Source organism: Helianthus annuus, chromosome 13 (genome assembly GCF_002127325.2).
Source record: "Helianthus annuus cultivar XRQ/B chromosome 13, HanXRQr2.0-SUNRISE, whole genome shotgun sequence".
Lineage (NCBI taxonomy): Eukaryota > Viridiplantae > Streptophyta > Magnoliopsida > Asterales > Asteraceae > Helianthus > Helianthus annuus.
The window spans coordinates 142,903,403-142,918,769 of record NC_035445.2 but is presented as its reverse complement, the minus strand read 5'-3'; the positions used below and the strand labels follow the sequence as shown (position 1 = coordinate 142,918,769).

Below are 15,367 nucleotides of genomic sequence, written 5' to 3'. Positions count from 1 at the left end.
TTTTTTTAAATATTTTTTTTTATTATTTGGTATATAAAATCATATTTATTCAACTCATGTAATACACGGGGGTTTTTAAAAATATAATTTTTTTTATTATTTGGTAAACAATATTACATTTATTCAACCCGTGTAATACGATGGTTTTAAAGATATAATTTTTTTTATTATTTGGTATATAATATTACATTTATTCAACCCGTACAATATATATGGTTCTTATAGATATAACTTATTTTATTATTTAATATATAAAATTACATTTCTTCAACCCGTGCAATAAAGGAGGCTTTTAAAAAGATAATGTTTTATTATTTAGTATATAAAATTTATTTATTCAACCCGTGTAATACACGGGGTTATAATCTAGTATATATATATATATATATGATTTGTATGTATATGTGTGTGTGAGAAGGGAAAGCTTCAATTTTTGTCTTTAACTAGGTTTATACCCCCCGCGCGCGTTGCGGCGCGCTACGTAGCATTGGTTCAAGATCGCATTCTTGGCTTTCTTCATCTAAAGTGGATCGAGCGAAACCAAAATAAAAAATTTGCAGCCTGTTCCGGTGAAGATTCACAGTTCACCTCTTCATCACCGAACTCTTCTTTTGCGGCATATGTGTCACGACTCCACACGCATTCAAGACTAAAACACAATTAAGGAATTTATTATAAAATATAAATGCAAAGTAAATGTTCACTGATACTTGACTATGTATATTATATAGAGAAAAATATATACCTTGACCGTTGTCATTTGCGCGACATACAATGAAAACATATTTGATGGCGGGAGACAATTCAATCTTCAAAAACCCCATACCATTCAAACTTATAACATCCGAATCCTGCAATTTCATACATGAGTTTTACTTCGTTTATGGTTTACGAATATTTATTTATGAAGATTATACTATACATGACTTTATAAAAAGGCATAATGTGTTCACCCAAGTCAAATGCATACAACAGATTCAGCTTCGTTACCAAAATGAGATATATAAAATTACAAACACATATGATTCCACTTCAACCATTTACAAACACATATCATCCCACTTCAACCATGCAACTTCATTGAGACCTCTAGGACCCATGGGGCTACTGTTGGCGGTTTGAGAAGATTGAATAATAAACCTAAGCTGCCATGGTGTTTTGAGAACTTTGACCATATAGCAGCTCTAGAAGCATGATCTGTATCAACACCATTAATATCATGCATACCACATTGTAACATGGGTTCACTTTCATTCTCATCAGTTGGTTTTGCCTTCTGAAACAAAAATATTTTTTATACATCAGCCACCAATCAATTTTGACCAATTTACTTACTAAAAAGGGCCAAGTTGGGTAAGATATGATATGTCCCTAACGGGTTAAGTAGATCACTTATAGTGGATTAGGAGTTGTTTGACCGACCCATCCAGATAACCCATTTTTCCATACTGACAATGTACCAAAAGATTCGACTAAGGATTCTCAATCACTCATATGTATTCAGATCTACAGTACCCAACTTAAGTCCTAATTTGCCAAACATACACATCAATGTAAACTGGAAATGTCGTACACAAAACAAAAACACAAAATTAATGAAACAGAATTACAACAGAGAACCGAACAATCAAATCGCAAATTTAATATCAATATTCGGGCATGTGTATTTATTTTCTCATTTCTCTAGCACACCATAAAACTTATCCAAAGGGGTTTTCTTACTCTTTAAGTTGATTTATTTTCCCTATTTCCGGGCATGTGTATTTATTTTCTCATTTCTCTAGCCTATTCTTCTATATTTTCAAAGGGCTGCCAACAACAATAACTATACTTATATTACTTAAGGTGTGAGTGTTCCACTGCTTTGCCAAGCCATTCAACCTACAGCATACAAAAGATTATACACTCATATATATATATAAGAAAATTGCATATGAACTATCATTAATGAAAGGGTAAGTAAAAACTTAAATTCATATTTTGTTTGTAAAATTAGCTTTAAAACTAACAATATAAAGAAGAATTGTACAAAAGTTAATGAAGAAATTTAACGAAAATGGAATTTACCTCAGTTGATATTCCAAAACTTGAGCAAGTTGCACTTTTCTAAGCTTATTTTTGTACTAAAAAAATCTTTATTTCCAGTTGCCCAGATCAAGATTTGAAGGGTTGAAGTTGAGTATCCCCTCCCTCTTGGACCAAAAAGGAATTATTGGAACTTACCACAGTGTTGGTACCTCGGCGTTTGTCGATCTACACCAAAACAGGACATGCATGACAGATATAACTTGTCGGTGTTCTGCTGGAACCCTAGGCGCTAACGGTAACTTCGCCACCATCATAGTCTGCTTCGGTTTGGGTCCATCATATCAGCCTCCGGTGACTACCACACCCATGGCCGCTGGAACAAAGGGGTAGAAGACAGAGATGGTCACCGAAACAGGGTTGCAAGGCGACGGCACCGGATCCCCTTCTGTTGACGCTCTCTCTCACTCTTTCGCTTGAACTTGAGTCTGATCATCCTGAACATAAATGAAATTAGATGAAGAAATGCAAATGGATTATCAATCAGATTCTTCAAGCATCTCAATTGAACCAAAAAGAATGATGGCGGTACCGTAAATAAGTTCCAAAGACGGTGTAAAAGGTGAGGAAAAGACAAAAGTTGAAGGGCAGGTATGTCATTTGGTCGGGTCACCGACCTTTGTGTTTAAGATAATATAAATGTCCGTCTCCAACATCGGGAGGGAGACATTTAGGAGGACGTCGGAGGGGGTGGAAATGGTGTCTGAGTCGGCGCTGGTCCTCGCTGATCCCCACCCTTGCAGCCTAGCATTAATTTTTTTATGATTTGAATTAAACTATCTTCTTTAAGACACTAAGGCTACTCGGTATAGGGCTCGTTCCCAGTGTGTCGAGGAGCGGCGACGGCCTGCACACCGCCCCCCTCCCCCCGGGTCGTCCCCATCGTTGCCGTCCTCCCCTAGACGTTGAAGCCGTCCCTCACACACACAACTATACATACATAGATATGTATATATAAAGGGGCTAATCATCCACACCCTAGGCCCATCCCCACACCCGCTTACATGGACGTCTACGTAACGAACCATCCTTTAAGGACTATCCTCCTCCAGACCCCTTTAAGGAAAATTTTGGTCAAGTCATGAACAAGTTTGAGAGATACTTAGTTCTTTCTTAAAGGTTCTCTTAATTTGGATAACTAAAAATCTTAAAATATTCTTAAATGTTCTTTACTTCTGAAGCAATATGATTTAACAATAGTCTTTTTATAATTGGGTGGGGTTCTAAAGTGAACAGTAGTGTATTTGCGAACTGAGTGAACAAATCCTAGCCATTGATCTACACACGTGTATGGCCAGGATCTCATCATCAAATCGTAAAATACACTAGTGTATTTCAACATCAAATCTTGGCCATTGATCGACACACATGTATGACCAGGATTAGTTCACTAAGTTCGCAAGCTACACTAGTGTTCACTCTTGAACCTAATCCATAACTAATAATTTGTATTGATACATCATATTGGATCATATATTCGTATCACTACTAGAAAAAGGGACAATTTCCTACACAATTTTTTTCGTCACTGATTACTACACATTTATGACGAATTTCCTACAAAAAAAATTTCAAGATTTTGTTACAAATTTTCGATGCATCCATGAAACCCTAATTAATTGACAGTTGCATAACAAATCTATCGAAAATAACCTACAAAACAAAAAAATAAGGGAAAATGATATCGTTTCCTAGATATTTATGACGAAAAATAAGAAAACCCTAATTAATTGACAGTTGCGTCATAAATCTAAATCTGTAGGAAATAATTTACAAAAGGTTAATTATTATTTTTTTCGAATAAATATTTATACAAGCAAAAAAAAATAAGGGAAAATACATATGTATGTATGTATAGTTGTGTGTGTCAATATATTGATTGTTTTATGTCATATTTATATCTTTTTAAATTACCACATGAATTATATAACTCACAATTTATTAAGAATATCTAAGATTTTCAGTTATCAAAATATGACATAAAAAACAAACAATATATTGTTATAATATGTTACTAGTCATATCTCATATGAATCAACATAATCGTATTTATATAAAAACGTTGAAATGTGAAGATTCCAAAGAAGTTAGAGTCCATATATCTTTCATTCGTATCTAATTTCTAAATATATAAAGTTTATGCCATTTTAGAGAGCATAAACTTTCCCAATATCATCCATAATGCATAACTAGACCAAAATTTAACGGAGGCCTAAGTGCTACACTAGTAAAAGGATTTTTTTATACAATTTGATTAAGGTTATAATGTAATATATAAAAAATAATATACTTATACAACATCAAAGGTCAACAAGATCCTTTGAGTAATGGTGTGTACATAATTTATAATTAAATTATAAATGGTTGCTCTATTGGCATAACTTGGCATAACTTTAAGCAAATTAATATAAAAACCCTGAAAGAGGATAACTTTGGTGTTACCCTGAAATCTCTAATTTTTGAAAGAAAAAAAAAAGTGTAATAATGCCTTTGCTAATTGCATGCAAAGGGAAATCTGGGTTCTCAGCCAAAAACACAGCTGAAGATGTTACAGAAGGAATTGATGGTCATGGCTTAACTGCCATTATTACAGGTTTTTTTTTTTAATTCTTTATTTCTTTTTGGTAATTTTGCTTCAATAGCTGTAAACGAATCGTACATTTAGCGAACAGTTCATGAACCGTTTGGCGGGACCGAATGACCAAGTATCTACAAAGCACTTTCATATTATATAACGTCAATCCAGTTATCCGTACATTTTGTAATAAGAGGCCTTCCGTCCACAATGACAATGAAATCTAGCAATGGCCCGTGGGTCTGTGGGTAGTCGGGTACCCTTTGGAGACGCCACGTTCGTCCATTGAAGTCCAATTGTGGGCGGTGCAATAAATCTCATTATACTCTTAGAAGTATAAAAACACTATTATTCCTTTTGTCCATTTTCTGTTTACAGGACCAACAAGTGGTATTGGCCTAGAAACCACGCGTGTCCTAGCTTTACGCGGTGTACATGTAATTATGGCTGCCAGAAATCTGGAAGCAGCTAGAAAATGTAAAGAGACCATAATAAAAGGTTGTCCTAGTGCCACCATTGATGTTATGGAATTGGATGTAAACTCACTAGAATCTGTTACAAAGTTCGCGAATGAATACGTTTCCAAGGGTCTACCACTAAACATCCTCATGTTAGTGACACCTACACACATTTTTCTTTAATTGTATCGAGAATTTGATTTTGAGTGTACATGCAAGTCTAATAGATTGATTGTTGTCGTTTGTAGTTGTAATGCAGGGGTGATGGTTCCTCCATTTTCCCTTTCTAAAGATGGAATCGAGAGTCAATTTGCGACTAACTATCTTGGTATGTCTTGTATTGTACTAATGTTATGTATTATGTGTATTTCATTCAAATGTCACAAAATAAATCTCCTTAGAAAAAGATGTCCATAAAGGACCTCATGTTTTCTTCTTGTTATTTAGGACATTTTCATTTGACGAATCTGTTATTGGATACGATGAAAAATACTGCTAGAAGTTACGGACAAGAAGGGAGGATTGTTTTAGTTTCATCATCAGCTCATACGCTGACTTACAAAGGAGGGATCATGTTTGACAAACTAAATGATGAAAAAAGGTATAGATCCATTCTTTTATAACATTTTCTTGCGTGTTGTGGGCCCCACTTGATCATTACAGATTAAAGTGGGAACCACAACCTTAAGGACGATTTCTTAGATTTGAATATTTGATAACATATAGGCTGCTACTTACTAGAATAGTAAAATTCATCTAATATACATAATGTTTTCTTGTATATTACACGATGTAAAATCATCTGATGACGTAGCATATTATTGTACAATAGAAGATTTAACGCAAGTGGGACAAAAGTGGACATAGAAAGTGAGATAGCAGACCCGAACTCTTAAATATATACCCGGTCATGATACTTGATTTCACCTAACATCCATCTATCAACTTTTCAGCTACAATAGTTACTATGCTTATGGGCAATCAAAGCTTGCTAATATTCTTCACGCGAAGGAGCTAACAAGGCGCCTCAAGGTATTTACTAGGATTGATAATCACGTATAATTATCATGAAAAATAAAACCAAGGATTCTTATAGTTGTGAAGTTGTGTTGTGACAAGTAGCGTGTTTATTGATGAATGCAGGAAGAAGGGGCAAACATAACTATCAACGCGTTGCATCCTGGAGTTATTGCAACCAATCTTTCTCGTCACATGACCTTTATGTCAGGTAATCAGAAGTTTTGCAACTCGGGTTTTTTAATTTAAAGCATGGTCTTTTTCATGTTTATGATGTTAACTCATAAGTGTATCTTGTTTATAGTTCTTCAAAACCTGGTCTTCAAACACTTTCAAAAGAATATCCCACAGGTTTTTTCTTTTGTCTCTTTGCATCTTTTCTTGTTTTCATCCAGTGGGTCCCAATTAAACGAAGACTGGACCCACAAAATACCAATGTCATTGGTTAATTGATAATTGCAAGTATGTAACTGTTGAGCTTGGATTCAGGGAGCTTCAACAACATGTTATTTGGCATTAAATCCGAAGGTGAAAGGGGTTAGCGGCGAGTATTTTGCTGATAATAATTTGGCTAAACCGAGCGATAAGGCCAATGATGCTGAGTTGGCCAAGAAACTATGGGAATTCGGGACGGAGTTGATCAAGTCAAAGTAATGTTTATGGGAGTATACCTTGGCTATCCCTTGTTGATACAATACATGTTTTATTATTTTATCCTTGTGAATATGGTGGATAATTGTTTATGTGTTGTGTGTGCATGATATTTTAAAACCAGGGTGTGGTGTAATATGTTTGTACCCGGTTATAAGAATGTTGTATATGACTATGGAAATATGTATAAAAGAATTTAAAAGATAACGCTTGTCTTAAGTTAAAAAAAGTGCATATACTCGCAAATATTTTTATTTTTCTCACCATATCTTTAAATCTAGGACTCAACTTGTTGGAGTGATCAAGTTTCGAAAAGAAATGAACATGTAGCGATTGAAATACCATTATAACCAATGGGTGGTTTTTTTTTGTTGGAGTATAAATCTGAGTTAGTCGCTAACTAAAATAGCGAAATCTAGAGTTGAAGTCGGACAAAAGTTCAAGGGTGTTTGCTTTTTTTTTTTTTATTGAAGTTTCTATCACAAATAGTGATTTTAAATGTGAAAAGACCAAAAAAAAATAAAAAAAATCTAAATACGCGACTCATCTAGTCAGATTTGTGTACTTCAAGACTATGATTTTAGGTGGCTTTGCGTACTCATAAGATTTTGGGTGGATGTGGAGAGCAAGGAACCAATGCTTGTTCTCTTACGAGCCGATAAAATTTCAAAACATATTAGGGGAGATCAAATATTATAGTTTCTAGTGGATTAGCAATAGATTCAGAAACTTGTCTTTCTAGTGAACCAAATGAAAGCTTTTCAATGTGTAATTTGTCTGTTTTGTTTGTTGTAGCTGTTTCGCCTTGCAAGCGGCTTGTTAGCGGGCCGTTTTTCAATGAAAGTCGCCGTTTGGAAAAAGAAAAAGAAATAGTGAGTAACCTCTTTTTAAAATACCACTCCTTTGTCATCATATATTTAAAAAAAAAAAAAAAAAACTCATTTAAAAAGGTAAAATTACACTATCGAATGACTAACTTGAGTCTCCTGTGGTTAATATAAATTGGAAAATCATATTACCATCACTGTGATTTACTGATTTAGTTAGTTGTTAACTTATCGTGGGTTTAGCCTTTAGGCCTTGTTTGATAAATTGGCCCATTCACTGAACCACGAGAAACCTAATCCAACCCATGGCCCAAAGCCCGTATATCCTTAGGAGGGTTTTTTTTTTTTTTTTTTTTTTTTTTTTTTTTTTTTTTTTTTTTGGAACAGCAGTGCATTAAAAAACAACGCAAAAGCCTCCAGTGAAAGGAGTTAGTAAATTAGGACACTAATAACTAGGGGCGTTTATTTTAATCGAACTCGAAAGACTCGAATCTGATGGTACCTATATTGTATTGGTACTTGTACCGATTTTACTAATTTGGTACTCATACCGAGTTTACATATTTATTACCTGTAGGAGTGCATAAAAAATAAACAAAGTGAAAGCGGGTACTGTACCCGAATCGGTTCCCGTACCGTACCATACAAATATATTTGCTACTGTATTCGGTACCCAGTTTTACAGTACCAGTACGGGTATGAATATTGTTCCGATCCCATCCTAGTGGAGGATATTGAGGGGTTTTGTGTTTGTATTTCAATTTTGTTGTACAAATAAAAAAAACTAATAACTTAATACTTTTGTCTTCTCCTTCAAAAAAAAAAAATTACAGATTTGATGGAACAAAATGTACTTTTTTTTTTTAAAAGATTTAAGATGATAGTTTCAAATTATTTTACTGATTACAAATAGATGGTTTCAAAACCTATTAAACTTATGGGATGCAAAGTTTAGTCCACCAGATATCAAACTTACAAACAAACATGGAAAATAATCATTGATCTATATGATATAATTTATTTATTTTACTCATTATATTATAAGTAACAAGCTTTTAAGACTGCGGGGTATGGTGGGGCTTGGGTTGGGTGTAGGTTGGGGCGGGTGCTGACACGTGGAATGGGAGCCCCCCCCCCCACTGCCTGGTACGTGTCCGCGGGGTATGGTGGGGCGTGGGTTGGGTACACCGCGTGGCAGGGTAGTTTAAAAAAAATATATAAAATTTAAAAAAATCACACAAACATTTATAAAAAAAACATACAACTTCGTTAATATTTATAAAATTACATAAACCTAAAAATTACAAAATAAGAAACCTAAAGCGTTAAATAAATTTTAAAAAGGTCGATCTTGTCGAACGCCTTTTTTTCTTTGCCGCGAAACTCTATGTGCGCCACCGCCACCCGGTCCTCGTGGCTTAACTCGCCCCCGGGAACGGCTTCGTAGTAAGCCTTGAAACGCTCGAGCTTGGGACGTAGCTCGCGCCATTTATGTTGGCACGCGTTCATGTTGTGGCGGTCGTTACCGACGTTTAGTCGGTAGGCCGCGAAAGCTTCCATCCAATATTTGGTTTGGCCCGGTGGCCGCCCCTTCATAGCGTCAACGACGCTTGTTACTAGGGCAAGTTCTTCGTTGTGGGTCCAGGATGCCATAGCGGGTTCGTGGGATGTTGGGTTTGTGGTGACCGGCTGGGGCAGCGGGTGGGGATATCGAATGTTTGGGACCACGGTGGGGGTTGGGATGGACCACCCGGTTGGGGTTTGGGGGTATTTATAGGGGATGTTGGGGTTTGGGTGACCGGTTGGGGTGACCGCTTGGCCAAGCCAACGGTTTGAATTTAAAAATTCAAAACTTTTGGGATGGCCCGCTATGACGTGGCGGGTGAGCCAATGATATTCAGCCAACTAGGATGGCCAAACCGCCCCACGGCCGGCTTGAAACCCATGCCCCAAGGGCCACGCCGAAACCCATGCCCACCCGGGGTGGTGGCTTGGGCGTTTTCCCCCTACCCACGCCCAAACTCCCGCCCCATACCCCGCAGTCTAACCTGGGTGTTAACTGCGTTAATTGGTGAGTTGAAGATTTTGTGTCGAATAGAATAGATGAAACCAGTGTTGTAAAAGTCGGCCTACTCGGCCTTGTACTCGGCGAGTACTAGGTCCTCGGACCACCTCCGAGAGGAGTTTACCCTAGTCGGACTTGACTAGTTGGTGGTATGTGTCGTCGGCCTTTCGCTTGATGCGAAAAATCCATTTGCAGCCATGGTTGCAAAAGTCGCTAGGCGCTCCCTAGTCAGTCGACCGGGGAGTTGAGAGTACTCGGTCTAGGCGGAGAGTACTCGGGGAGTACCCGGACATGTTAAATTATAAAGAAATTACTTTTTGGAGATTAAATATATGTCAAATAACATAAATTTACTAATATTAATAACAAAAAATGTGAAAATGATATTCATTCCTTAATATGATAGGCATAGAAATTATGTTTTTCTATTATTTAAGTCAAACTAGGCCCGAGTTGACCTACTAGATCCAATTCTGGCTAAGGTTGACCTCGTTTGACCGACTCCGAGTAATTAGGCGGAGTCGAAGAAAGTCGCCTCGGCAGCCTACCTTGTAACGACTACTCGGGGAGTACTCGGCCTTGGAAACCTTGTTTTACAACCATGTTTGCAGCCAATGACGTGTTGATCGGTGCGCGGTACAAGTTCCCATGTGTGATTTTGAATGAGAGCATTGAACTCAAGATCCATGGCGTGTCGCCATTTGGGATCTTTCATTGCTTGGATATGAGTTGTGGGTTCAAGAGTTTGAGGTAAAGGATGTAATGTGGTGGAGTTTATGAAGTTGGAGTTGAAGTATTTGCTGTTGGTTTTGGGTTGTCTTTTTACAGGAGGAGGGGAGGTGTTGGTGGTTTCGGTAGTGGGAGAGGGAGTGGTGGAAGATGTTTCGGAAGTAGGTGAGGGGGGGGAGACTGGGGGTGTATCGGCTCAGTAGTGTTGGTAGGAGAGGAGGCTGGTGTAGGAGATGTTGTGGTGGTGGAATTCGGATGTTGAGAAGAGGTGGGTGGGGCCGTAGGTGAGTTGGTTGGAGGGCTGGGGAATGGGACAGAGGCAGGGCTGCTAGAGGATTGAGGCGTTGGGTTGGAATTGGTAGTTGGAGGGACAGATGGTGAGGGAGGAGTGGAAGTAGGTGGGTTAGTTGGGTATGTAGTTTGAGGTGTTGATGAGGACTCGGCACATGGAGGAATGGGAAACGAATAAGATTGAATAGGATTGGAGTGTGGTTGCTCATTGGGATGGGCAGGAAAGATGTGGGGAATGAATTCAACATGCCTGGAGTGATATACCTTAGAGGTAGTCGGGTCGAAACATTTAAATGCCGATCTCGAGGTTGAGTATCCTAGAAAGATGCAGGAGTGAGAGCGATGTTGCAACTTGGAGGTGGTGTACGGGCGCAACCATGGGTAGCAAAGGCACCCGAATGGTTTGAGTTTCGTGTAGTCGGGTGGTTTACCAAACAACACGTCACGGGGGGTTTGATTATTAAGGATGGGAGTAGGAAGGCGATTGATGAGGTAGGTTGCAGTTTGAAAAGCATGTGACCAGAATTTCTGAGGAAGGTTAGCATAGTGAAGAAGGGCAAGGCCCGTTTCAACGACATGACGATGACGTCTTTCGGCAACGCCATTTTGTTCAGGTGTATGGGGTGGGGTTGTGTAATGAGAAATATCGTTAGAGGTGAGATAGGGTTTGAGTCCGATGTATTCACCGCCATTGTCGGTGAATAAAGACACGAGAGGGGTCTTAAAGAAACGCTCAACTAGGGATTTAAATTGAGGAAAGAGGATGGATACATCGGATTTGCGCTTAATGGGATACAACCAAACATATTTGGAGAAAAAATCAACAAATATGACATAGTATTTGAACCCATCAACAGATGTTGATACTGGTCCCCAAACATCCGAATAAATAAGTTCCAATGGTTTGTGCACAACAAAAGAGTTTTGACCAAAAGGAAGTTTGTGACTTTTATTCAACGAACAAGATTTACAATGAAACGACTCGGGTGACACTTTATTACACTGTAGTCCTAACTTAGTGATTAAAGACTTAAATACTTGGTACGAAGGATGCCCAAGTGTGTGGTGCCACGCGAGTAGTGATCTTGTTCTGGTTGCATTAACTTGAGGAGACGAAGGAAATGGTCCGTAGTAAACATCATTGACGTTCACTCCCCGCATGAGATGCGCCCCCGTGCGTAGGTTCTTAACCATGAAATAAGAAGGGAAAAATTCAACAGACACACGGTTAGTACGACAAATTTTTTGCAACGGAAATTAAGTGATTACGTAAATGTGGAACAACAAGAATGTTTTCGAGTAAGAGTGGTCTGAGTTAGTGTGGATTTGAGTATGGCCTATGTGTGTAATAGGAAGAGATTTACCATCACCTAAGACAATTTCATCCGGGCCTCCGTATTCGGAAAGGACGGGTAATGAGTTCTGATTAGGGGCTGTATGACCGTTTGCTCCTGTGTCCCACATCCATGCTGGTGCTGATCCAGGAGTGGGATATGCTGATGTGTAGTTAACTGACGGCGCCGAGCTTGTAGGACCCTGAGTCGGGTAATTGTAGTCATGGAGGAAGCGTCCTAGCTTGCGACAGTCCTTTGTTTCATGACCCAGAATGTTACAGAAGTGGCAGTAGGTTTGTGTTCTGGTGGGTCGGGTCTGATTTGGTGCAGCAGGTTTGTCGCAGTTAGTCCAGGAAGAGCGGGATTGGGTGGGTTTTTGATATCGGTTGTCGGACTGTTGTTTGGGGTAGGAACGGGCTGATTGGCGGTCTGTGTAGTTGACTGTGGTAATGAGTGGTTCTGTGGAGGTTTCTTTGAGGGTGCGTTCGTGGTCAAGTAGCTTGTCAAACAGTTGAGCGAAGGAAATGGTGGTGTCCCGTGACTTTAGGGACTGAACAAGGCCTGTAAACTCGTCTCCGAGTTGATTCATGGTGTGAATCACTAGGTCTTCTTCATCAATAGGACTTTGGGCTAGGGCTAACTCATCCGAAATGGACTTCATGTCATGCAGGAAATCAGTGACAGAGCGGGTACCTTTAGGGTTTTTGGAGAGTTTTGATTTTAGGGAAATGATACGTGAGCGAGAGCCGCTGGCATAACTAGCATTGAGGGTGTCCCACGCCTGTCGAGCAGTGTCGGCAGCGGAGACGAGAGGTTGAATGGCATCAGAGCAACTCCCAAGGAGTGCACCGATAACCATTTGGTCTTGTCGAAACCAGAGCATGTATTCTGGGTTGGGTTTCGATACTTCGCCTGCAGAGATGGTTTTGGCCGGAGTTTCTGCAGTTCCGGTGATGTGGTGGTCAAGTTCAAGACCAATGAGGGTGGAAAGGATTTGTTTGCGCCACGAGGGGAAGTTGGTGGATGTGAGTTTGATGGGAAAGTGAGTTGCTGCAGTGAATTGAACTATCTGTTTGGGTGCCATGGCTGAGCTGTTGAAGGGTTGAAGAAGGATGAGGAAACAGGGAAGAAGAGGGCTGTGTGGATCGGAAAAAAAGTTGAGGCTCGTAGGAGCAAGTTAGGCTCTGGATACCATATGAGAATATGATTGAATTGTCAAAATGACTTGATTTCTCAATAACCCTCTTTGGGAATATATACAGAGTACAGACAACAATTGAGGAGAGACTTAAGCTACTGTTACAAAAACCTTTGACCTAATAAAGTTGAAGATTGACTACCTAATATAGCAAATATGAAATAAATACAATAATATACAATATTAAATTATTTACTGTTAACAGGTGGCGGTCAAAATCGGCCGACTCGGCCTTGTACTTGGCCTTCTCGGCCTTGTACTCGACCTAATCTCCTTGTACTCAGACTAGTCGGACTTGTATTCAGACTACTCAGACTTGTACTCGGCCTACTTGGCTTCGTACTTGGACTACTCGGCCTTGTACTCGGTGAGATTTAAACTTCAAACACGTTTAATTTAAAATATATTCATTTTGACATGAATTATGCTTGTGTTTACATATATATAATATATAATAATTAATTTTCTTTATATTTACCATATCCGAGTACTCCGATTACTCCCAACTCCTCGTCAGCCGACTAGGAACCGCCTAGCGACTTTTGCAACACTGGATGAAACCAAAAGCCTATACATGAACGTCAAACAAATCATGCCTAAACCATACACACTTGAAAATATATTGTATTAGTCGTGATTCAGACTTTCAAGTCAACGTGTTTAATGTTTATTTACGAGAATACGCATAATAAATGGTGACTTGAAACCAATTTAAACAATCAATGACTTCAGCTGAGAGGAACTAGGAATCGTATGAAAAGAATTGAAGAATGAGGAAGTGAGAATGAATAGTTAAAAGTGATAAATGATTGGGTTTCCTCCTGAATCGGTGTATAGGCATTATTGTCTAGTGGAGATGGATATGATCGGGTGGTTCTGCTGGTGGCAAGATGATACTCCAGTGGTCCGTCAATAAACTTGTCGTTCAAAAAAAGTGATAAATTAATTTGTATAAGAGTTTGAGATTATAAAAAATAAAAATAGAAATATCAAAGTTAATACCTTCTCAATGGCAAACACAAAGCTTTTTAACGCCTGAGTTTGGAAGAACAGATTTTGGATTCAAGTCTCACAAAATACATGAATTTTAAAAAAAAAAAATTACGGTTAAAAAAAAACCCTTCTCATTTAAATGAAACCCTTCATATCCGGATAGATTTTTTTAAAGCCCACCGACTTAAATAGGTTAATAAGTAAAAACTAACTATATAAATTTAGGAGCCAATGTGGGACTTGTTCTTGTCTCTTGGTGGAGGTTTTGAGTCCAATTTCAAACAAAGAGTAGATTATGATTAATTTGGTAAAATAGCAATGAGTAACATTTGTTGTTCAATAAATAAAATAAAAAATTAGGAAATATTTAAGTAAAGGATGTTGATTACATGATAAGAATATTAAATTATTATATCTATTTACCTTTTTTATGTATTAGTTTATTAGTATGTTTAGAACATATTACATAAATACAAAGTTTTAAAAAATTTTATAACATTACTCCAGAAGAATTGTAGCTTCTTTTTGCAGTTTGCACCAACTAAAATTAACTAAGAAGTAATATTTTTTAATTTCAACCATTAGTTTTTTTTTTATTATTATTTTTTTAAACGGCCAACGAATCCTTCAAATGGTTACTGGCGAAATTCACAACATCGGGATACACTCACCTCTGAACCAGGGGAAACCCTCACATAGGGTCATAGCCCGTGAACACTCAACCGAAGACACGACAGTGCAGTGAGATAAAACCCACTCAGTTCAAGGATCGAACTAGCGATCGGCGCCAACTCGCCTAATCTTCCATCATCATCAGGTGCCGCCAAAACTAAATGATGGGGCAGGAATCGAACCTGTCATTTTGTACATAATCTACCACTCCACCACCAACGCATTGGCTTTAGCTTTTTTTTATACATTAAGTTATCTCTCTTACCTCATTCATGACGATCTGGTTGTTAAGGGGCACTTTGGTCAAGTCATGCAAAACAAGTTAGAGGATCTTGCTTAAAGAGTTGAAGGTTATCTTAGTTTGGATAACTAACCATCTTAATTATTCATTACTTTTAAAGCAATATGCAATTTTAAATAGCCTTTCTATGCATAACTGATTAGTTGTATAAATATATCATATTGTTTGTTT

At 38.2% G+C, this 15,367-nt stretch overlaps 1 protein-coding gene and 1 long non-coding RNA gene across 5 annotated transcripts; one reads left to right on the top strand and one right to left on the bottom strand.

Annotated features, from left to right (window-relative positions):
* LOC110899590 lies at window positions 1-2,779 on the bottom strand. 4 transcript variants are annotated; one of them, XR_004876235.1, is made up of 4 exons: window positions 2,618-2,779; window positions 2,068-2,522; window positions 746-1,276; window positions 1-649 (listed from the first exon to the last, which is right to left on the bottom strand). It is a non-coding gene; the product is annotated as an uncharacterized LOC110899590 (long non-coding RNA). The 4 variants fall into 4 exon arrangements; XR_002570362.2 differs by lacking the exon at window positions 2,618-2,779 and having other exon boundaries at window positions 746-851; window positions 954-1,276; window positions 2,068-2,609; XR_002570361.2 differs by lacking the exon at window positions 2,618-2,779 and having other exon boundaries at window positions 746-1,881; window positions 2,068-2,609.
* Window positions 2,780-4,518: 1,739 nt separating this feature from the next.
* LOC110899587 (short-chain dehydrogenase TIC 32, chloroplastic) lies at window positions 4,519-6,993 on the top strand. Its single transcript, XM_022146473.2, has 8 exons — window positions 4,519-4,678; window positions 5,039-5,270; window positions 5,367-5,446; window positions 5,566-5,719; window positions 6,072-6,150; window positions 6,262-6,346; window positions 6,440-6,486; window positions 6,625-6,993. Exons 1-8 carry the CDS (start codon window positions 4,570-4,572, stop codon window positions 6,787-6,789), a joined length of 951 nt encoding a protein of 316 aa, XP_022002165.1. The 5' UTR covers window positions 4,519-4,569; the 3' UTR covers window positions 6,790-6,993.
* Window positions 6,994-15,367: the final 8,374 nt, after the last annotated feature.

What these genes read in the sequence shown, in the direction of transcription:
- LOC110899587 (XM_022146473.2), top strand. Translation starts at nt 4,570, where the DNA reads ATGCCTTTGCTAATTGCATGCAAAGGGAAATCTGGGTTCTCAGCCAAA. An exon ending in CTTAACTGCCATTATTACAG is followed by an intron (nt 4,679 to 5,038) that starts GTTTTTTTTTTT and finishes TTCTGTTTACAG; the next exon opens with GACCAACAAGTGGTATTGGC. An exon ending in TTCAAAAGAATATCCCACAG is followed by an intron (nt 6,487 to 6,624) that starts GTTTTTTCTTTT and finishes GCTTGGATTCAG; the next exon opens with GGAGCTTCAACAACATGTTA.